This window comes from Bicyclus anynana, chromosome 17 (assembly GCF_947172395.1).
Source record: "Bicyclus anynana chromosome 17, ilBicAnyn1.1, whole genome shotgun sequence".
NCBI lineage: Eukaryota > Metazoa > Arthropoda > Insecta > Lepidoptera > Nymphalidae > Bicyclus > Bicyclus anynana.
In genome coordinates this window covers 4,364,061-4,386,947 of record NC_069099.1, presented here as the reverse complement: position 1 = coordinate 4,386,947, position 22,887 = coordinate 4,364,061, and the positions used below count along the sequence as shown (strand labels likewise).

Below are 22,887 nucleotides of genomic sequence, written 5' to 3'. Positions count from 1 at the left end.
GGCATCAGTTAGTTTAATATAAGTAGGTTAATATATTGTAGGTGCTATTATTATGAAAAATCCATGGTGACAAACATGCGCGTCGCGCGTCACGCCATTTCTATTGGTTTGTTGTTAAGATTTCTATGCAATTTACCGTCTAGTGTCAAGGTTCAGAAACCGGGTCACACGCTGTTGGCACCGGAAAACGCTATCATTTTTAATATGAGTCGACGTGTCGTAATGTGTTACGTCAGGCGTAACGTTCCTAGTATTTGGGGTCGTCACATTTGTGTCTAGCCAACTTGAAAAGGCTTTAGTGGGTTTGAAAAGGAGGTCAATCGGATATTAATTGCATAATTTGTGGAGGCGAAAGCTTTCGGAGATTGCAGATTTGGCACACGATTTTTGGTGTTCCGAATTGTTATGGAGATTTTCGTCGAAGACAATTAATTACGTTTTATTTTAGTTGTGAACTGAATGAGCATTTGTTAATGCTTAGGTTAGGTTACATGGCTTTATTATGCAATCTACTTCTCTAGCCTTAGTAAGTAGTAGTTACCACTACCGAAAAATCAAAGCCGGATTATTATACTGAGAACTATAGTCGGTGCGTTATCAACTGAGCCGAGAGCCCATAAATGTCAAATAGACGTGGGGATATGATAGATGACCCGACGAATCAGTTGATAACGCGCTGACTGTAGTTCTCAGTAGTAATCCTTTGATTCTATCATCTGCTAGTGAATATTACAAAGGAAATCCATTAAAACACAGCCAGTCTTGTTATCCTTTGGCATTTGAGTATAAATGGCTTTGGGCATGGAAAACCCTGGGCTTACCACAGGGAATCATCATAATAATTTAACAGCCGATGAACGTCCACTGCTGGAGATGAGCCTCTGGCATGGACTTCCAAACACCACGTTCTCGACCCGCATTCAACGGCAACCTGCTTGATGTCCTCCGTCCACCTAATGCGGGGTCGATTAACACCGCGCTTTTCGGTGGGGGATCGCCATTACAGCACTTCGGGACCCCAAACACCACCTGAACCTAAGCTATTCCATGTTTATGGCCATGTTCATGTTTATGACCATATCTATTTTCTTTGTTGCAGATGTACCTACACAGTTGGCGCTCGGAGGAGCTGAGCATGTTAGTAGGTGCCAAAGTGACAGACGCAACGCCATTGGTCATCGCGTGCAGGAACGGCCACTATGACGTCGCCGAGTACCTGATCAAGCGGTGCAAGGCTGACATCGAACAGCCTGGTTCAGGTAACATAACTTCATCGTTATCAGCCTATTTTAGCGACCAGTAACCACTAACCGTAGTTAGTTAGTAGGTAGGTTAGAAACCAATGATTTTAAACTTATTTCGTGGTTGTTCATTATGAATGTTATTTAAACGGGTACATACCACGATAAAACGACGAGATTTTTTAGAAACAGTAAAAATAGGTTCGAGAATCATACAATTTTCTTCAAAAGTTGTTCTAATACTTTTTTTTATATGAACTGATAATGGTATCAGACTATTTTAACAGCCCTCTAAAGGGCTGGAGAAGAGATGTAGATGTCTTACCACGTTGCTCCAATGCGGCTTGGTGGGTATAGCTGTAAGATGTTACTGTTAAATTCAATAACGACTACTCTCAGAGGTTAAATAATGATAGCGAAGACACGACCATACTTGCATTTCGGGGCACGGGGGTGACACCACCAACTTCCCAACTCCGAGCTAAGATTTTCAACTTAAAATTCTTAGAACAAAGAAATACTCTGTAACTTATATAGACTCGAACCCAGGACTTCATGATCCACATCCACATAGGCTAAACAACTAACAATCTGAATCATCCAGACAGTTGAGTTCCTGTCATATCTTATAGTGTTGCTCTCTCGTTGGCAAGGGATCAGGTGATCTTTCTGCTTGGCCTGTCAACTTTTACCATCTATACTAATATTAAAAAGCTGAAGAGTTTGTTTGATTGAACGCGCTAATCTCAGAAACAACTGGTCCGATTTGAAAAATTCTTTCAGTGTTAGATAGCCCATTTATCGAGGAAGGCTATAGGCTATATTTTATCCCCGTATTCCTGCGAGAACGGGAACCATTTGGGTGAAACCGCGCGGCGTATACTAATAAAAAATAAATGAGCTCAATGTGTAATTTGAGCCAAACGACCACACTGTCGGTTGTCGACACGAAAGTGACATACGCTAGTCGCTCTCGCTACACCACTGGCCGTCGCGTGCAGGAATGTCACGCATCCGTTTGCGTGGCATGACGGCACGACCATGCGATTTAATCACGCGGAACAATATCGGTGTTGAATATAGTCTAGTCAATAACGATATCCAACTAGACGATTTGAGATGAGCTTCTGAGCGACATGCAAACATATTGTAGCATTTATCCTGCAGAGTATCGCTGAAATCATCAGAGTTACGCCGATTTGTACAAAAGCTTTTACCAGGAAAGCCTATGAGATAACAGTTCTTAACAAATATCACTAACTACTTTAAAACATTATAATATTCCGAATACAAAGTCACCGACATAGCTCAACGAGTCGCGAAGATAAAATGGCAATGGGCGGGACACATAGTTCGAAGAGTCGATGGACGTTGGTGTCCCTAGCTGCTGGAATAGCGACCTCGCACTAAAAAGCGCAGTGTTGGTCGATCCCCCACCAGGTGGTCTGATGACGCATCAAGCGAGTCGCAGCGATTCGCTGGATGAAGGCGACTTATGATTGTGATGTTTGGAAGTCCGTATTAAAAGCCGATGTCCAGCAGTGGACTTCCATTGGCTGATATGATGATGATATAATATTTGGATGAAATTAATAGCTTTGGGGGTAATGTGGACAAATTAATCATTTATAATGATCGTTTAAAAAGATAAATTACTTTTCTTGGCAGCTCTATTCAGTAGAATCAGCATTCCGAACCCATTGATGTAGGTCATACACGGACTTAAATTTTGAAAAGCGCTTGTAAATACTATTGAAATGAACTAAATAAAATTTTGAAATTGTTTAGTCATAAAGTAACATAGTCGTAAATGCAAATTTGAGCATTATTATCTTGAAAAAATAACAGGGTCTCGCTTATTTTTAAACAAAACAGCTATACATTGCAATAAGCGAATTTGAACTGTAGTCCCTTCATTTTAAAGTCGAGAGTTAATGATATAAAGTCCACACATGTTAACAAGGTCTAGCAATGAGTGTATCTGTGAGAGCACAATTGTTATTGTTTAACGTCCGCATTCACCTTTTCATTGCGTCACCGTTTGGCCTGACGCCATTTTACCTTACGGTAATGCATACTTGCTTTCGAGAGCTAATTTCTCTTCTATTGGGAGTCCCCAAAATTAGAAATTCTCACCAATGTTATTAGCATGGTGACAGTACTTTTTGTGACTTGCTCGTTAGGGAACAAACACGTCACAAAAATCTCTAGTGTACTGCTAATTATTATATTCTTGACGATCAAAAATCATTCACTCATAATTGAGATGTGTAGGTACTTAATTCTTGCATTGAGTGATCCTGATCATCTTCTTAGTATATAAATGCGAAAGATAATTCATTACGAAATCAAGAAAACCGCTTACGTACAGAAATGAAATTTGGCAGAGAGTAGTTTTTAATTATTAGGTATCCGTTAAGAACGGATTTTGCTATAGGGCCGGATTATAGAGATTTAAGGACGGACGACGGCCTGAGCATCGGGTAGGATATAATATATCAAATACCAACTAACGAGTTGAAAAATTAGCTGCTACTCTTCTTTTCGGGACGCAAAATAATAGGTCGTCTCCCAATTTAGAATAATAGTCTTCCTCAGAAGCTGTTTGTTACTAATAGGATATGTAAATGGTCCGTTCTTCATGCCAAAATGACGAGTATAGCGGCCAACTTGTTTTAAAACATTTTTGGATTAGGTTAGCGAATATAGATAGGTCGTTACTTACATTCTCGTATTTGCACGGGCTTAGCCTATACCATTCATTTATCTACGTAGTAAAAGTTCTTAAGCTATCTTCTTGATCGCAATCTATACTCAGAAGCACAATTATCCGCCCACTTTAATATACTCGCGTCATATTAAATAGGGTGGATAATTGTGCCTCTGAGTATATTTGAAGTTCTCAGGATCAGTCTGGAGTGGGGAAGTTTGTAGTATCACATACCTGTACCTCGTAAAACTTGTAACTTGTAAGCTGTCGGTCTCGGTCATTATATGCTGATACATCTGATCACACATCTCTATACGCCATAGGGAGGCGACCAGATTATTGTGATCTCCGACTACCACATAAAATCCTACAGTGTTCAAACTTGGCTGGAGGCAAGACACAACAACTCTCTTAAAGCAGCAGAAACTCCTGATTCCTTGTCTTGGGCCATTATCATCATCATCATCATTAACAGCCAATGGACGTCCACTCCTGGACATAGGCCTCTTGCATGGACTTCCAAACATGACAGTCTCGTAGTAATTATAAACTAGTCTAATTATGTTGTTTGTAAGCTGTGATAGCCCAGTGGATATGACCTCTGCCTCCGATTCCGGAGGGTGTGGGTTCGAATCCGGTCTGGGGCATGCACCTCCAACTTTTCAGTTGTGTGCATTTTAAGAAATTAAATATCACGTGTCTCAATCGGTGAAGGAAAACATCGTGAGGAAACCTGCATACCAGAGAATTATCTTAATTCTCTGCGTGTGTGAAGTCTGCCAATCCGCATTGGGCCAGCGTGGTAGACAATTGGCCTAACCCCTCTCATTCTGAGAGGAGACTCGAGCTCAGCAGTGAGCCGAATATGGGTTGATGACGACGACTAATTATGTTGATACTTTGAAATCGCACAGCTGTTTCCTTTACAACGCATATGTTTGTTTCCAGTGACATTCGATGGAGAGACGATAGAAGATGCGCCGCCGCTATGGTGTGCGGCGGCGGCGGGCCACCTCCCTCTGGTGAGGTTGCTGGTACGCGCGGGCGCCAACGTCAACTCCAGAACCTTCACACACAGCACGCCGCTGCGGGCCGCCTGCTTCGACGGACACTTCGAGATTGTCAAGTTCCTAGTTGAGAATGGCGCAGGTATAATATAAATTTCATAGATTGAGAAGTGCATGACGGTCTTCCTGTGACTAGTGAAGGGTGTCTGCGAGCTCCAGTGTGAACTCGTTACTTGAAAACTAAGGCTACGCCCAAACTGGGTATCCTCTTATGTTGTATAGTAAAGTTTGACTCGTATAATTAGTATAATGTATAATGTAAAATATGTGGTATTGCCTGAATATTAATATATAAATAAACTCTAGAACACATGTGATAAGGGCAATAGGTCTTGATTGAGATGGCGTGGCGGCGGCGAGGCTCCAACGCCAGCTCCAGAACCTACAGCATGACGTATAGTTCGAAATTGTCAAGTTCGTAGTTGAGCGCAGTGCACTGGTATGATAACATGGTGCAGGTATTTATACTAAATATATTAAGGAGAATGTGGGTTCTTGGTCGAGAAAGGTGTAGACGTGGAAATATTTCAGTTGCTTTTAATTTTTATTGATGCTTGCGTCAGCCACAATTGCGATGCATAATAATGCGCAAGCTGTCTGTAATTATAATGAGGTCTGTGCATAGCAATAACTAGATTTCTCTTAAGCATTGCTTAATGTTTATACTATTTAAAAATATGTAGTATTACTTTACCAAAATACGATTACTGAAATGAACAAGTATCTTCGTACTTAGTCCTTTTAGAACTATGATTAATTCTATGATTCTTAGATGCCGGAATATTCATAGATAATACACGACGGAACTTTGTATTTTAATGATTTAACGAGTTAGTAACAAAAATTACCATATCATCTATATTAACATCTTTTATAGTATAGAATACTCATAAATGACAGATTAACAAAATCGTCCTCTTTGAAACTCACTTAAAACTAGTAAATGGTTATTTTAAAGCAACAGAAATAATAAACATGGCACCATCACTCAAGTTTTACATCGGTACATGGCAATTATATTTCTCTTAATAAGATACTTTTTAAGAGAAATATAATTGTCTCCTCTTATTAAAAATCCCATTTCCTTCTTTACAGATATAGAAAAACCAAATCGACACGGCCACACATGTCTAATGATAGCATGCTACAAAGGTCACATCCACATAGCCAAATACCTCCTATCTCTAAACGCAGACGTGAACAGGAAGAGTGTCAAAGGCAACACAGCACTACACGATTGTGCAGAGAGCGGGTCACTGCACATACTGAAGATGCTGTTGGACCATGGCGCGACAATGGATGTAGATTCGTATGGTAATTAATTATCTGTCATATTTTGTCTCGTCGTAAAGTATGGTTTCACAAAACGTCGCAATACAACTGGTGCAGGTGCTAAATTTCAAAAAACATCTGCGATGCCTGTCAAAGTTTGTAATTATATATACTATTGATGTGTTCTGTGATTTGTCAAAAGCATTCGATTAACTTCTTTTACAACTTAAGCCACTATGACGAAAATTTTGCTCTTAATCTCACTGCCTTTCTGCTCAGTGATAAATTCAAAAAGTATGCATAAATGATATAAAGTGGCGCGGTTCTTCTACCACAATGGGCGTATCACAGGGTTCCATTCTGGGTCATTTTCTATTCTTAGTGTGCAACCATAGAGCTAATTTTTGCATAATCGTTTTGAATAAACATTTAAAATGAAGTGGTAATCTTGTTGGACAATTTACTTGGAGCATATTTGTTGCCTGGTGCATTGAAGTGGATCGAAAAGTTGCCTGAAAGAAATCAATATCTATGTCTTTGTTTTATTGTTTCTTTGTTTATATTTCCGTGTTTTGAGTTGTACAAATAAAGTGTATAATTCAATTCAATTAAACGTAATACAAGAAGATTTATGATTTTATCTCATGCATGGCATTGCATTTTATCTCAGGAATGACCCCCCTACTAGCTGCATCACTAACGGGCCACACACACATAGTGGAACACCTCACAAACGCGGACCTGGGGCTGGTGACGAGGCAGCAACGTATCGACGCGTTGGAACTGCTGGGAGCGACGTACGTGGACAAGCGACGAGACATGGTCGGCGCTCTGGCGCTGTGGAAGCGGGCCATGGACTACAGGTGAGACTTGACACTCGGCTCATAACTCATCTAGCACTAGTATATCTGATTGAGAGTGTGGTGGCGTGGAGCCATGGCTGATGACACAAAAACAACGTTTTCATGTGTAAACCATGTCAGTGTTATGGAAGCGAATCATGGACTGTGAGTGAGATTATGAAGGTGAAGGAAAAAAATCATGAGGAAACCTGCATACCTGACAATTTTCTTAATTCTCTAGGTGTGTGAAGTCTGCCAATCTGCGTAGGGCCAGCGTGGTGGATTATTAGCCTAACCCCTATCATTCTGAAAAGAGACTCATGCTGAACATGATTATGAAGTAAGATTTGATATCATTGTCATATCTCCAGGTCCGTTTGATGTCGTTTGTTAGTATTCCTTCAGTTAGTCCATTTAGCGGACAGTCGATTACTGCAAAATCAAAATCAAAATCAAAAATCATTTATTTCAAGTAGGCTCAGTTTACAAGCACTTTTGACACGTCAGTTGACTCTTTCTGGTTCTGCTCTCTGGACTGCTCTTTCTGGTTCGAAGACCACCTCAAACCGTCGGTCCCGGCTATAGCAATGGACAAAATATCATATTCGTCTAAGTGTATACTAAATATAATCCAACAAACATCCAAATTTTTAGTATTTATAAGAAAGTTCAAGAGCTTTTTAAAATGTATCTAAACTATCTGTCCAGGTTTCCAGCCGACGGCAGCGAGCCGATCCCCAAGCCGAAGGACATCCCGCGGATAGAGGCGTACGACTACGCGGTGGAGCCGACCAACTCGCAGCAGCTGGAGGAGCTGCTGGCCGACCCCGACGCGATACGAATGCAGGCGCTTGTCATTAGAGAGAGGATACTAGGTATTTGTTCATTTGTAATTAAAGAGATATTGGTTTCTATCACTTGTAAGTGATGATAATAAAAAGTTGGGTAAGATTGGGCAAAAGTGGGTAAAATTGGGCAAATTGGCTATAATACAATTTGGGTTTAACGAAGAATACTACAATCTACAAAACTAAGCGTATAGTACTTGTTGACCTTACTGTGCCGTGGGAGATTAACATTCCGGAGGACCACAGTATAAAAGTGAATAAATATTATGACCTAACAAATGAACTAACTAAAAATGGCTATGTGGTTAGTCTGTACGCCGTAGAAGTAGAAGTAGGTGCTCTATAACTTGCTTAAAGGCCTTCGCATCTCTAGAACTGCAGCAATTTCTATATTAGAAGAAGAAGAAGCTGCTCTAATAGGATCTTACCAAGTTTGGCTAGGCAGGGAGAACAACACGAGCAGAGAACAGGCAGTGTTGACCGATCGTCAAGGAATTACTTAACCCTACATCCAGCTCACAAGTCCTGGACATTGCTCGGAGTTTTTCTCTCTACCACGCGATGGACCCGGCACCCGCACGGTGAATCCATGGATTGCCAAGACATTCGTCTCTATGTTTTGTATTAACAACCATGTTCAATCAAGTCTCAAGTTCATTGGGGTGTATTAAGTGTCAAGTGCTTTGAGACTTTAAAGGCGTTGTCGCATGAATTTATTAGGTTTTCAAAGTAAACAACAAAACGAACGTATTGTTCGATTTCATCTCTACATCAGCTGGATGTCCATTTCTGGAAATGGGCCTTTTTGTAGTGATTTTCGAACACAACAATAAACGCTTCTTGTTGCGGCACCCAAAGTTGTCGGTTTACCTAACGACGGATTAAATAATAACGGATTGTCCAACATTGCATTTTCAACTGCGGTCTACATTCCAATTGCTTGAGACCCCAAAATCTATTTCTTTTTAGAACATATTTAATTTCTCTCTCTCCGCGTCGTGTTCCTCATTACTGAGGGTTGTGACACATTCACGACATTTTCCGGCACGATGTCACATATGCAGTACGGCTTTTCGTGGCTTGTAAAGTTGTAAAGCTTAGTATACATTTGTATCGAGAATGGTGCGGATTTGAGGTCTCTTCCCTTCCACTTTGCCTTTTTTATTAAATTTGTCGTTGGTCAATTGCAGGTCCGGCGCACCCCGACACATCATACTACGTGCGGTACCGGGGCGCAGTGTACGCGGACGCGGGCCGCTTCGCGCGCTGCCGCCAGCTGTGGCACCACGCCCTCGACATGCAGCGAGCCGTGCTGCCGCCGCTGTCCCCCCTCACGCAGTCCAGCCTGTACAGCTTCGCGGAGCTGTTCTCCTACATGCTGGCCGAGAGGGCGAGACCGCCGCTCAGAGGTACGTACGCCAGCAGTGACACCACGCCCTCGACGTGCAACGAAATGTGAAGAGGCATTAAAAAGTTCATATCGCGATGCAAATTTGTCACAGCGCCATCTATCGGCTAAACTACGAATCTAACTATAATCAAATACACACAATCACCGAATGGACATCCTCTACCTTCCAAACTTCTCCAATCGATCTTGAAGCCGTAGAGGTGATGCTGCCAAACACAGCACACGAGGATTTACCAGGACTAAACACTAGACTATGAGTCTTACAGCCATGATGCCAAGAGCATCACAAGATCGGAAGTAATAGGAAAATTAAACTATTCCTGTTGGGAATTGCCTTGTTAAAAAGGTTTACCTTATGATTTGTACCCTTGACTTGTCTAAGTGAAGGTGACTGCCACATGGTATCTTCAAGTTATACAGCTGATAAATACCGTTAGATGCAAAACGAAACTTTATTGTCCTCTGTCAATTCCAGGTCGCATAGTTCCACCGGTGACGTTCGAAGACATCGAGCCGGTGTTCACGAAGGCCTTGTCACAGATACACATGGGCCTGGACCTGTTGAAGCTAGACTTTGGGTTTATGTACGGACGGAAACACACCATGACAACGTTACACAAGTAAGTATTTCATTTTTATTCAAGGTAGGGTCGCCTATGACCATAATCTCATCTGATGGTTAGTGTAGGTATGGTCTAATATCATACTTGCTTGCCTATTAACTCTTGTTTTAAAGATACATAAGCTATATGAATCAGAAAAGAGACGACTTAAATCGCTGTAACTCCAAGTTATGATTACAGATACCCTGTTACTGCTACAAAATTGCTTCACTATTAACATACTCTTAATTTATATATAAGTTAAGGCTGCCAGTCCACCAAAGCGGAACGAGGCAGCGGAGTCAGAAAACGGAGAAATATTAACCAATAGGATTGCACAAAATGTCCGCTCCTCTTAAATGAACAGGGACTTGCGAGCTAGTTTAAAAATTCATATGAAACTAAGCGGAGCGGGGAAATGGAGCTGGGGTAAATAAGTTTAATTTAACATTTATTTATTTAACATAGTCTGCAACTTCGCTCCGCAACTCCACTCCGCTTCAGTGGACAGACACGCAACTCTACTCCGCATTAGTTCGTTTCTCCGCTACGCTCCCTCGCTCCCTTAAAACTGTCACCATCGCTGTTTATTATTTATTTATATTATTATTTGCTATATATTTAAATTGCGCTTCTACTTGTTTCAGGTTCCTCGAAATATCACTACACCTCGCGGCGCTCATGGCCAGGCTACTGGAGGAGCCGGAGTGTACCGAAGATGTTTCTAGAAAAATACATAAGGCTGTGTATTCACTTGTTGAATTAGATATTAAGGTGAGTTCTTTTAATCATCATCATCATCATCATCATTATCAGCCGATGGACGTAGCCACTGCTGGACATAGGCCTCTTGCATGGAATTCCAAACACGACCAATACTACGTTTTCCAAATTTTTTTTTAATTGTTATATTTTCAGAAACAATTAAGTAGACATCTAATAAAATGATTTATTGAAAAATATTGAAGTTGTCGTCACACATAGAGAATTAAAATTAAAATTAAATTAAACTCTCAGGTGTGCAGGTTTCCTCACGATGTTTTTCGTATAGTATAGTATAGTATAAATCAATAAATATCACCTTTGAGACAGGTGATATTTATTGATTTATACTATGTACGCTGTAGCATGGTGCGGGTGACAGTTGCCTTGTGACGTTCATAATACGGACTATTCTCGTGAATCGCGGCAAACTTTCAAGATTGAAACGAACTGTCACCCGCACCATGCTACAGCGCCCGAGCTGTAGTGAGATTATTTTCTTATAATGCGCATAACTGAATAATTGGTGATTCATGCCTCAAACCTACGCCTCCCGAAACGATGAGGCAGATGTCATATCTATCACGGCTATTTAATAAAATAATTCCATATAATTCCCAGGTTCTCCGTCGCTCCATGCTGCACATCGCGTGCTCGGACGAGGGCGCTCGTGGGCGCAGCGCGGGCTTGGTCGTGGGCGCGGCGGGCGGCGGCGCCGTGGGCGCGGCGGGCGCGTGGGCCGGTGCTGGGCGCGACGGCGGCGACGCGCCGTGCGCCGCGTTAGTCGCGCTCATGCTGAGGCTGGGCGCTGAGCCCAACGCGAGGAACTTGGTCGATGGGAATACGCCTCTGCATTTAGTTTGTAAGGTTAGTAACTGGCTTTGTTTACAGGGTAGTTGACTCATATTAAAATTAATATTAATTTTAGTTTACATTAAAAGTACATGGGATAAGGGTCTGAAATATAGTAATAAGTAAGTTTAGGTTTTCTTTCATAGAAAACTTTCATTTAAAAATTATGTTTTTTTTTTCAATTTTTACAAACGTCAAACATTTTGTGACGTCACGATATCACTTGATGTCACTAGAGGTAAAAGTTGAAACTAATAATTTTGTCAAACGCTAAACTGTTTGGTTAAGATTTAGTGCTTATGGGCTTACTTGACGTCTAGAACCAGATTAAAGACCATCATGGTGGATAGCGGTTTGGCTCGTATTGTCAAATAATATAATATAATTCATGTTGTTAATGTGTAACTTACATAATATGATCACGTAATATATTTAAACTATGACTTACATGAAAACCAAGTCTCACATAAACTGGGGTTTTAGGGAACGCCAATTTTTCCTTCACCGCTTGAGACACGTGATATTTAATTTCCTAAAATGCACACAACTGAAAAGTTGGAGGTGCATGCCCCGGACCGGATTCAAACCTACAACCTTAATCGAAAGCAGAGGTCATATACACTGGAATCACGGCTCATATATCACGGTATTTGTTATTGTGTGCAAACTCAGTATATATATAAATAAATAAATAAATAACCATTATTTTTCTCCACAGTTAAACCCCTGCCCCGCCGAAGTGGTCCGTTCTCTGCTCAACCACGGCGCGCACATCGACACAGTCAACTTCAAGGGCGAGACCCCCGAAGAGATACTCAAATCAACCCGCCAGAACCTCTCATCCATAGTCAACCCCCTCAAGTACACCACGCTCAAGTGTCTAGCCGCGCGCACGGTTAAGAATTACAGACTACCCTACGCGCACGTCGTCCCACAGTGTCTACACGCGACCATCAACACTCATTGATGTAGCTCTGTGCAGACATTACTCTGTGTATCCCGACTGACAGATACTTAACTGTAATTAATATATGTGACAGAATCAATGTAATTGAACTTATGTGACTAGCTGTCCGCACCATAAATAACTGTCTACAGTTGAAATATTATGTAATCAATGTAATTGAATGTATATAAAAAAGTTACACCCAATCCTAAGTGGCTGTCGTCCCACAGTGTCTACACGCGACCATCAACACTCATTGATGTAGCTCTGTGCAGACATTACTCTGTGTATCCCGACTGACAGATACTTAACTGTAATATATTGTGACAGAATCAATGTAATTGAACTTACGTGTCTAGCTGTCCACACCATAAAGAACTCAGACTAGAGTTGAAATATTATGTAATCAATGTAATTGAATGTATATAAAAAAAATTACAGCCAATCCTAAGTGGCTGTCGTCCCACAGTGTCTACACGCAACCATCAACACTCATTGATGTAGCTCTGTGCAGACATTACTCTGTGTATCCCGACTGACAGATACTTAACTGTAATATATGTGACAGAATCAATGTAATTGAACTTACGTGTCTAGCTGTCCACACCATAAAGAACTCAGACTAGAGTTGAAATATTATGTAATCAATGTAATTCAATGTATATAAAAATAATTAGAGCCAATCTTAAAAACCGTCGGCGTCGTCCCACAGTGTTTACACGCGACCATCAATACTCCATAATGTAGCTCTGTGCAGACACTACTCTGTGTAACCCGACTGACATAATATTTATGTGATGGAGTCGATGTATGTAGTATGTGCTATGTATCTAGCCGCCCGCCCCTAAAGATCTAAGAACAGAGTATAAATGTAATATAATGAATATAACCAACTTTATCTGCAAATAATTAGAGACCACTCAAATAGTACGTCGTCCCATACTGTCTACACGCGACCATCAACACTCATTCATGTAGCTCTGTGCATACATTACTCTGTGTACCCTGACTGACAGATATCCAGACACACAGTATAGACCGAGGTCTATACTGTGATTTGACTAAACTTATAGATACTTATTTTGTCAACTTTCCCAATACGTAAAATCTAATGATGACGTCACAAAGTTTATGACATAAATAATATACGCCTGTGTGCCCCATAGGCCTCAGATGCGCTCCACGACATATATCGAGACGCACGAAAGACCAAAGTATAATGTCGACCAATAGCGGCGGAATCGATCTCTCTTTCGCTGCGTTGGGAAGAAAGAGAGCGATATTTCAACTATGCTGCTATTGGTTGGCAATGCTTTTTCTCTTCGCAAGATACGTCCTCTTCGCTAGGCACATTGTAGTATATTAATTTTGTTTATAACTATATTTGCAATATATTTTTTTCTAAATGTTACTATTGTTATTAGTAATTGTTTTTTGAGTTTCTAATTATATTATGTTATATAAAATACTTTATCACAAAGCATTTAGAATCAATATATGTAATTAAGAGTTAGAACAATCTATCAGCAATATATTTTGTCATGTCGCAAAAGTTGTATTAAGAACGGAAGCACATTTAGGGTCTCAACACACATACCAACTTGAAAAGGGATCGTCACCGCTTCCTGCCTTGCCGTCGATTAAGCGTCAAAATGTATGGTTCAGCAGCTCCGGTACGACGAATCGGCTATGGCTACAAATCGGCTACAGCTACAAATCGGTTGCGGATACGATTCGGCTACGGTTAGGCGACCGCAAATTGATGGCTAGTCGATCCCTAGGCAATGCGATTAAGTTACGATTCCGATAAGTGTGCATTGTATGAAACTTCATACAAATAATATGAATCGATTTGATATTAATAGTGACGATCCCTTTCCGAGTTAATATGTGTGTTGACCTTTAAAACAATTTTAGACACGTGTAGAATCAATAGCTTTCTTAATAGACTTTGACTTTAACAAAAAATAAGTGGATAGGTAAAAATATTACACAAAAGTTTCTAATTTCTTTCATTTGAGACGTGACCAGGATATGCCAGACTATATCATTCAATTGACCAAAATCTTCTGACCAGTGAACTGACCATAAGTAATAAAGCTGACCATAAATATAGGCAAAAAACTTTATATAAGATATTCATAATCATGGCGAAATTGTTTATATGTGGGAAGGCGCGTATCGTAGTAGTATTGTGAAAAGAAATCTACAAAGTATTTAGTATTATTAAAAATATAATTATTGCATTTGTCAAAGTTTCAAACGAAATATTTTTTTGTAAAAAAAAAAAATTTTTGATTGTTAGTTTTACATTGGTCTGCAAAAAATATTGTAAAATTATAGAATGGTTATTTTTGTAAAAAAAAATGAGATTGTAAATGTTATTTGATGTTGATAGACATATTTAAAGAGTAGATATTTAATTAAAGGAATTTATGTATTTTAAATGTCACTGGTTAGGAAAAATCACGAGTAATTCTTAAATTATTGTCAAATTAAGACAAAGTAAATAAAATACTGTATTTGTAATTGTAGTTGTGTAATTTCTATGTCATGAAGAGCATTTAGCTTTTGGTAGTAGTGCAAGTATACAACAAAACAGTTTTAGCCGACTTCAGAAAAGGAGGTTATATGTATGTTTTTAATATTGTAAATTGAAGTAGCTTACATCCTATAGATATACGTCATGATTTTGTATTATAATGTTTGTTTTCATAATTATAATAAAATTATTTTGACATAGCACCTAATTTTATTTACACTTTGTGTTATGTCTATAAACGAGTAGGGAATAATTTATTTATTTTTCTCTTCTTAGCGAATTGAATTGAATATGAACTTCGCAATCGTTTCGGATTGGAACGTATGTAGAAAGCTTTTCTCTCCGATCTGAGTGATGTCACTTGGATTGGTGGATCTTCGCGGATAACATCAAAATGAATAAATAATTCTCTATTCATAATGAACTTCAACGAAGCGAAGACTGCTTCTTTTCAATATATTGAAATATGGGTATTGAGGTGCTAGGTTAAAATAATTAAAGGTCAGTAAACAAAACGGACTTAAGACGCGGACGTGGCGACGGGACGTAGTAATATGTAAACAACGTCGCCGTTACGTCCGTATCTCGTTACATACGTTTGTATGTATTTTGTATGAAACTATATTTCTAAAACTTATCGTCCCATCCCGTCCGAATACGTATAATAAATAAAATAAATGAAGTTTTGGAAAGAAACAAAAGTTTACTTAACATTACACTTAAGTCCGTCAGGGGCGGTTTCATTATGAAAGTGTCTGACAACTTATTCACGATTTTTATCTTTGTCATCTCATGTTTAGAAAGAAATTGTCAACTTTTAGACTATCCAACATTTATCAGGTGTTATTACTTAATTTACATATTAAACTTACAAGTTTAGCCAAATGGTCTTCGTGATATAGAAAATTATATACAATAAATAATAAATAGACAAGAGTACGTAAATGTGGTAGGGCGTCAATACAGGCGTGACGTCGACTAGTCTTTTTTTATTAGTGTAGATAAACATTTTTTTATTCAATTCTTCATGTATAAACGAGATTCAATTTTCAACGACACCCTTAGACACCCTTAAGTGGTTTTTGGTGATGATTTATATAGTTCCTTCGTTTGTCGTGTAGTGTATTCATGTCCTTTTTCGATACATTTATTTGTTTAGCAACGTTGTTATTAGTCATACAGTTCATACTATATTAGACAAAATAATGATGCTCTATGTACATATTTAATGTAATAAATTCGCCTATAGTTTATTCAGAACTACACAGAATTTCATAATATCATATTATTATTTTTAATATCATGTCATATAAGATTGTTAGGTTCGTGTGTGTATGTCATTAATAAAAAAAATCTTACAAAAACCATATTGGGTGTCGTGGGTTGTACGTTTCACACAAAGGGCTATAAGAGTGAAAACAAATACGAAAAACACTGTGTTAAGACTAGATATTAAGTAGATTGATTATGGAAATCCGATATGGGTTGGACCTTCCTACAGTCGGTTTGGTATTGGAGTGTGTAAAGTGAGCTTTATACATCCGACACCAAATGTCGGAACGTGTGGGGTGTCCTTAAATAAATTTCCGTGTATATTGTGATGACAATCGACAAAATGGACTCTATTTGGAACTGAATTGATTACAAGATGTTAGTTTTTAGTTTTGTAATTTTCGCAAGCATATTTTGTTTGTTAGTTAATGTAGGTATTCTCATAGTATATTTTGGAATTTATCGATATGGCGTGATTATATTGTATGTGTAATAGTTATTTTTTGAAATTAATAAAAGCTTTAAAAATCATTTAAGTATTTTATTTTTCATTCTTCATGCGACTATTTGACACTTGTGCGAAATAAATTGATTTGTCTCAGAGTGATGATGAGAGAGTGACAATGGTATGGTGGAGCCGTGATAGCCCAGTGGATACGACCTCTATCTCCGATTCCGGAGGGCGAAGGTTCGAATTCGAAAGGTTGAGGGACTTCTTTCATGAAAAGCACTTTAAGTGTCTCTAGCTACCTGTTGGGCAGTGTGAATAGACTGTGTGTATGTGGGCGTCTGCCACGCTACCTGTCTGTGACGCACTGTGTCTGTAGATATAAATGGACCTTTATACGTTAACAGGCTATGACTCCGACGACTCTATAATCAAAGTCATGTCCCGTGATATCAGAATACATAATTATGTACAAGCGTGATCGTAAACAGAATAGAGCAAAAAGCAATTCAAACAAAATTTTTGACTTTTTCGATCGATATCGATGTTATTGAGATACAATGAATGATACGTAAATAATGTAGAGAATCTATAATACAGTTACAATACGTACAAAGAGCAACAAAAAAGTGGTATTGAGTCAAAGTTCAATCTCAATGGAGATCAGAGTTTAATAATGTAAATAAAATATTGGATTTAAGTCACGTGAATATTTTTTTCGTATTCCTGACAGTAAACCCTTTCATTTGATATCCTTAACATGGGGTTGGATTTCAAACAGCCAGTCCACCATCTTGGGTGAGGCCGTCATATTGGATTTGTAATGACGTTTCTTAGCTATTATTGTCATCAGAACTCAGAGCGTGTGCAAAACTTCATCCTAATCGAAGACCGGGAAGTGGGTCAAATTAAGATTCCAAGATTTTCTTACATACATAGTTACAAGTGATTAGGGAAGCCGCTATATTGGATTAGTAAAGACGTTTCTTAGCTAGTCATGTATTGTCATCAGAACTCAGAGCGTGTGCAAAAATTCATCCTAATCGAAGACCGGGGAAGTAGGTCAAATTAAGATTCCAAGATTTTCTTACATACATAGTTACAAGTGATTGGGGAAGCCGCTATATTGGATTAGTAAAGACGTTTCTTAGCTAGTCATGTATTGTCATCAGAACTCAGAGCGTGTGCAAAAATTCATCCTAATCGAAGACCGGGGAAGTGGGTCAAATTAAGATTCAATGATTTGATTTTCTTACATACATAGTTACCTTTTTCAAGATGGTGAAAAATGCACATACAAATCTTGAACGAGAATTAGAGGTTATGCTTTTCTAGGCCCCTCCCCCACACGTCATATTTCTTGTTCAGCTTTCTCGGTTCATTTCATCGATCTCCTATTAAAAAGGTCAATGGTTCATTTGCATAATGTCTGAGCCGTTTTTTCCGACGTAGGACGTAGTTAAGAAGGTATTGGTAATGATGAATAAAGAGTTGCTTTATATTAAAATAATTGCGAATTAAAATTAATTATTATTATTTCAAACTTTATAATTAATTCTTTACTAACTGACATGACTGCTTCGTTAGTAAGTTATTAGCCTGTGAGGCTACGGATTACAAAGGCCTGGATTATGAAATTGAGCTTTTTCTTTCTTTTTAGAAATTCTTCATAAAAAATGAAAATTCTCAGTTCAGTGTTGGGAAGTTCGCGTTGTTACGTACACCCCTGCCAGTTCCGTTCATTGTTATTAATCTTGAGCGTAACCTGAAGCCCGCCAACCTGAATGGGAACAGCGTGGTGGGCATAAACTCCAAATCCCATTTATAAGGAAGGTTGGCTTTGTAGTATGCTGTAAAAATTAGCTAATGATAATGACCAATGACAAACCCAATGAGCCGTTATAGACCAGTGGGTATGACCTCTGTCTCCGATTCTGGAGGGTGTGGGTTCGAATCCGGTCCGGGGCATGGACCTCCAACTTTTCAGTTGTGTGCATTTTAAGAAATTAAATATCATATGTCTCAAAACGATAAAGGAAAAACATCGTGAGGAAACCTGCATACCAGAGAATTTTCATATTTCTCTGCGTGTGTGAAGTTTGCCAATCCGCATTGGGCCAGTGTGATGGACTATTGGCCTAACCCCTCTCATTCTGAGAGGAGAATTGAGCACAGCAGTGAGCCGAATATGGGTTGATTACGAATGACCAATCTATACAAACATTCACTCCAAATGCCACACGGCAACAATAACATTTTATACTATACCCCTACCCTACCCCTTCCTACCCCTACCCTACCCTTACCTACCCCTCCCTACCCTACCCCTACCCTACTCCTACCCCTTGACTCTTAAACGTTTGTATGGCAAATAGAAAAGGGTTGTTTTTATGGTTTTCCCGGCAATTATTCTAATTTTTCTCACCTTATAATAAGTGACTCAATAACATTGACAATAATTATATTTTGTTCGCCTCAGTTTTGACGCGCCAGTGACATATCTCTATTATAAAATCTTTGCACGGCAATATGTTTCACATCCCCATCTTCGAGTAAAGAGAGGCAATTCCGTAAATAAAATACATTCATTTGTCAGAATTACCGTTGGCGCGGAATAACAGGGCGGGCGGCGGAACAAACAACCTCTCTCGTTAGTGTTAGCTGCCCATCTTCTGTGCTTCATACATTTTTATGAGCGTTTCTATTTTATCCACCCATGTCTCAAGAACTCGGGTAACGGACGGTTTAAGTAAATCGTGCACCAGTTCTGAAATGTAACATGTAATAGGAATTTTTATTTATTTATTTTATTTTATAGAAACATGCGCGAGTATATCTTAATTAATAGGTATATAAATGCGAAAGGTCAAAAATCGCTTGACGTAATGACAGCAGGGAGGTAGTTTATAGATTGTAGACGTCTGCTAAAAACGGATTTTGCGACAGGGCTGGATTAAGAAGGTCTAAAGGCGGACGAAGTCTCGGGCGTTCCGCTAGTAGGTATATAGATTTTCCTACTAATCGATTTACTCACTGTTTTTCCTTCACCGGCACGTGATGTTAAATTTTATATAACTGAAAAGTTGGAGGTGAATGTATTGGACCGGCATCCACAATCCGAATCAAAAGCCAAGGTTATGTTTGGGCTACCACCAAATGGCGTGCACACTATGTATTTTTAACTAGGGTAGGCACCATACGTAAATATTCCAGAAAATGAAAAATTCCTTTTTCAATAGAGGTTCTTACGGAATCCCCAGGGTATGCAGCGCATTTTTGCACGAGGTGCATGCCACTGGCTATCAAAGCTTTAGATAATAAGGCACCACTTCTGAATTGTAAAACTGGGTAGCCAAACCTACTTAAATAGGTATGTTGTTTGCGGTCCCATATAAATAATTAAATGGGGTGATTACCTCAGATACCAATATAATCTCATAACAATTTTCAACTCAATCTATCGTATTCAATTCACGTTAACCCTAAATCGACACACACAGGCACAAAGCCGAATCCAACTCCGTGGGTCGAATGGGCCCCATTGAAGCGGCTCGGCACGCGCTCGTCGCAATAGAAAGACGTCGTTAAACAAAAAGGCCATTGTGCAAAAATCCCGGGCGGGCAGTTATTGTACAAATATGGCTGATTCGCGGAATTCAGGGGAGATGCTTAAAATTTGCGGAAAAAAAATTATTCGCCTCAACGAGCGTGATCGTGTTGTGATAGGGTTGAGAGGATATCTTTAGGTAGAACACGTTATAGGTTATATTAACAATAGAGCAATTATCAAACTGTTTCTATTCATTAATTGAATAGAAGCGATCGTTACTTTTACTACAATAACGGCAAATAGTAGATTTATTAATTTTGTTCTCTGCAAAAAACCAACAAATGCAAGCGACAATGTTATCTAATAAAATCTACCTCCACTTCACTTACACTTTAATCTCAGACATTAAAATTGAACATTTTTTGAACAATTATTGTAAAACAATTACTAATTTCATGACTATTAAAAAACGTATATTAGATACAAAACCTAGTAAACGTCCGCTTAAAAATTAGGTACATTCTGTATAAGCTTTTGTAATAATGTTGGTACAATGTTTTTAATATAAGCACGGGAAAATGGGGAAATTCGGTAATGGTATTGCATGAAAATCATAAAAAATCGCATTATTTTATTCCACTAGCTACTTTTAGCTTGATATAGCTAATGTAATTAGTATATCTATTAGAAATAGTAGTAGGATGAAAACAGTTTTGAAAATTTAATTTTGATTTAATGTTTGTATGGAAATTGTTCCTTTTGAAAAAAAAACAGAATTCTGTGCGGATGAAGTCGCGGGCATATGCTACTGTTTACATAACATAAAAGTGATCCCATAAGCTAAACCAATGCCCATTACAATTAAGGCTCTATTGCAGCCTTGGTGTTCCACAAGGTTCAACCCTAGCGAATCTGCCTGAACAATCCGCCCTGTTATTAATAACGGTAGCATATTACAATTCAATTTGAGCGGCCGACGGGCGTCTATAATCCTCAGCGTAATCCTCCTACAGATAAAGTCAGAGAGATGCTATACTATCTAGAGTCTACAAGAACAGAACTGACGCTTTCGATTTATGCTTGATTCCTGAGGTCTGATTTGATCAGTGAATGATCACTAATACAATGGTAACAGGGAGTCAATGGATGCATGCGGCTCGGGATCATGGTGTTTGGAATTCATATTACAAGAGGCCTACGTCCAGCATAGGACGTTCATTGGCTGAAAACGATGATAATAATGATGACGTTTGAATATCAAACAGAAAACTATTTATAGATTTTTAATACGAATATTTACAGGTAATTATCCTGTAGTTGTCCTCCTGTAGTTGATAAAAGAACAAAGCAAAGGGAAAGTTTGTAATTGAATGTTAATACTCGTAGTAAAGAAAATATTACCTATTTATAGTGTATCCGTTCGTTTTTCGTATATGTTTTCGTTAGTTATCCGTATTAGATGAAACGTTGGAGGCGGCTTCATTTGTCGAAAATTAAACCACCGTTGAGAATTTCATATAAATAATATGTTGCATTTACCTACCTGTAATGGTTTAAAATGACAACTAACTAAGTATAACTAAGTTTGAAAAAAACGCTTAAGTCCTCATACTCAATCCATGACCAACTGTAAGAGGTTTTGCACCACAGGCCGAGGGTTAAATAATACACAATGTTATGTATTATGTAACCCTCGACTCAGCCTGTTATTGCATACCTTAAAATGCTCGAGTATGACTGCTCTAGATAATTTACATCTCAGTGAAGAAACTCAACAATTACGAATATATTCAATGTAGACACGAGTTTGGCAAAACAAACAATACATGTTAAATCGTGGTTGAATTGAATGTCTCGTCAGCTTTGATAAATTACGTTTTTCATTCTTTGCAGACTCAATTATTTTGTGTGATCATTATTATCCCATTTTACCTTTGTAATGAAAAAATATATATATGGTTAAATTAAGCAAAATCTATACTAAGATTATAAAGCTGAAGAGTTTGTTTGTTTGGTTGAACGTTAATCTCAAGAGCTACTGGTCCGATTTGAAAAATTATTTTAGTGTTAGATAGCCCATTTATCTAGGCTATAGGTTAATTATTCCCGTAATACTATGTGAACGGGAACCACGCAGGTGTAACCGCGCGGCGTCAGCTAGTTCTATTATAATTGACGGACTAAGATATCTTAATGGTAGGTACCTACTTAATTAAGGAAAACTGTCACCTATAAAGAGAACAATATTGCGCGGGACATGCAAGGTAAGTAGGTACTTGATTGTCTAACAATGTGCCGTCCTGATATATCAACCTGAGGCCTAAGTCTAAAGCTTTGATTGCCTTTAACTACACCGAGTTCTATTCCCTTCAAATTTGAACATAGCAATGCTGCTTAGTAATAAAAATAAAGGTTCCCCGGCTGAGCTATGTTATTAGAAGCTCCTTCTAGTAGAAACGCTCAACTATGTTTCATTATTCTTCGACACTATTCCTTGAAGACCGAAGTATGACCTATTGCAA

General features: G+C 38.7%; 1 protein-coding gene across 4 annotated transcripts in view; it reads left to right on the top strand.

Annotated features, from left to right (window-relative positions):
• The window catches only part of LOC112044665 (protein fem-1 homolog CG6966), an 89,572-nt gene extending 72,676 nt beyond the window's left edge, over positions 1-16,896 (top strand). For all 4 annotated transcript variants that reach the window (XM_024080582.2, XM_052886378.1, XM_052886379.1 and 1 more), the window contains 10 exons: positions 1,100-1,259; positions 4,900-5,100; positions 6,114-6,332; positions 6,961-7,153; positions 7,841-8,007; positions 9,171-9,389; positions 9,867-10,011; positions 10,641-10,767; positions 11,377-11,622; positions 12,326-16,896. In XM_024080582.2, the coding sequence (XP_023936350.1) occupies positions 1,100-1,259; positions 4,900-5,100; positions 6,114-6,332; positions 6,961-7,153; positions 7,841-8,007; positions 9,171-9,389; positions 9,867-10,011; positions 10,641-10,767; positions 11,377-11,622; positions 12,326-12,574 (1,926 nt within the window). In that variant the 3' untranslated portion in view covers positions 12,575-16,896. The remainder of the gene's footprint in view (positions 1-1,099; positions 1,260-4,899; positions 5,101-6,113; positions 6,333-6,960; positions 7,154-7,840; positions 8,008-9,170; positions 9,390-9,866; positions 10,012-10,640; positions 10,768-11,376; positions 11,623-12,325) is intronic.
• The last annotated feature ends 5,991 nt before the right edge of the window (positions 16,897-22,887 follow it).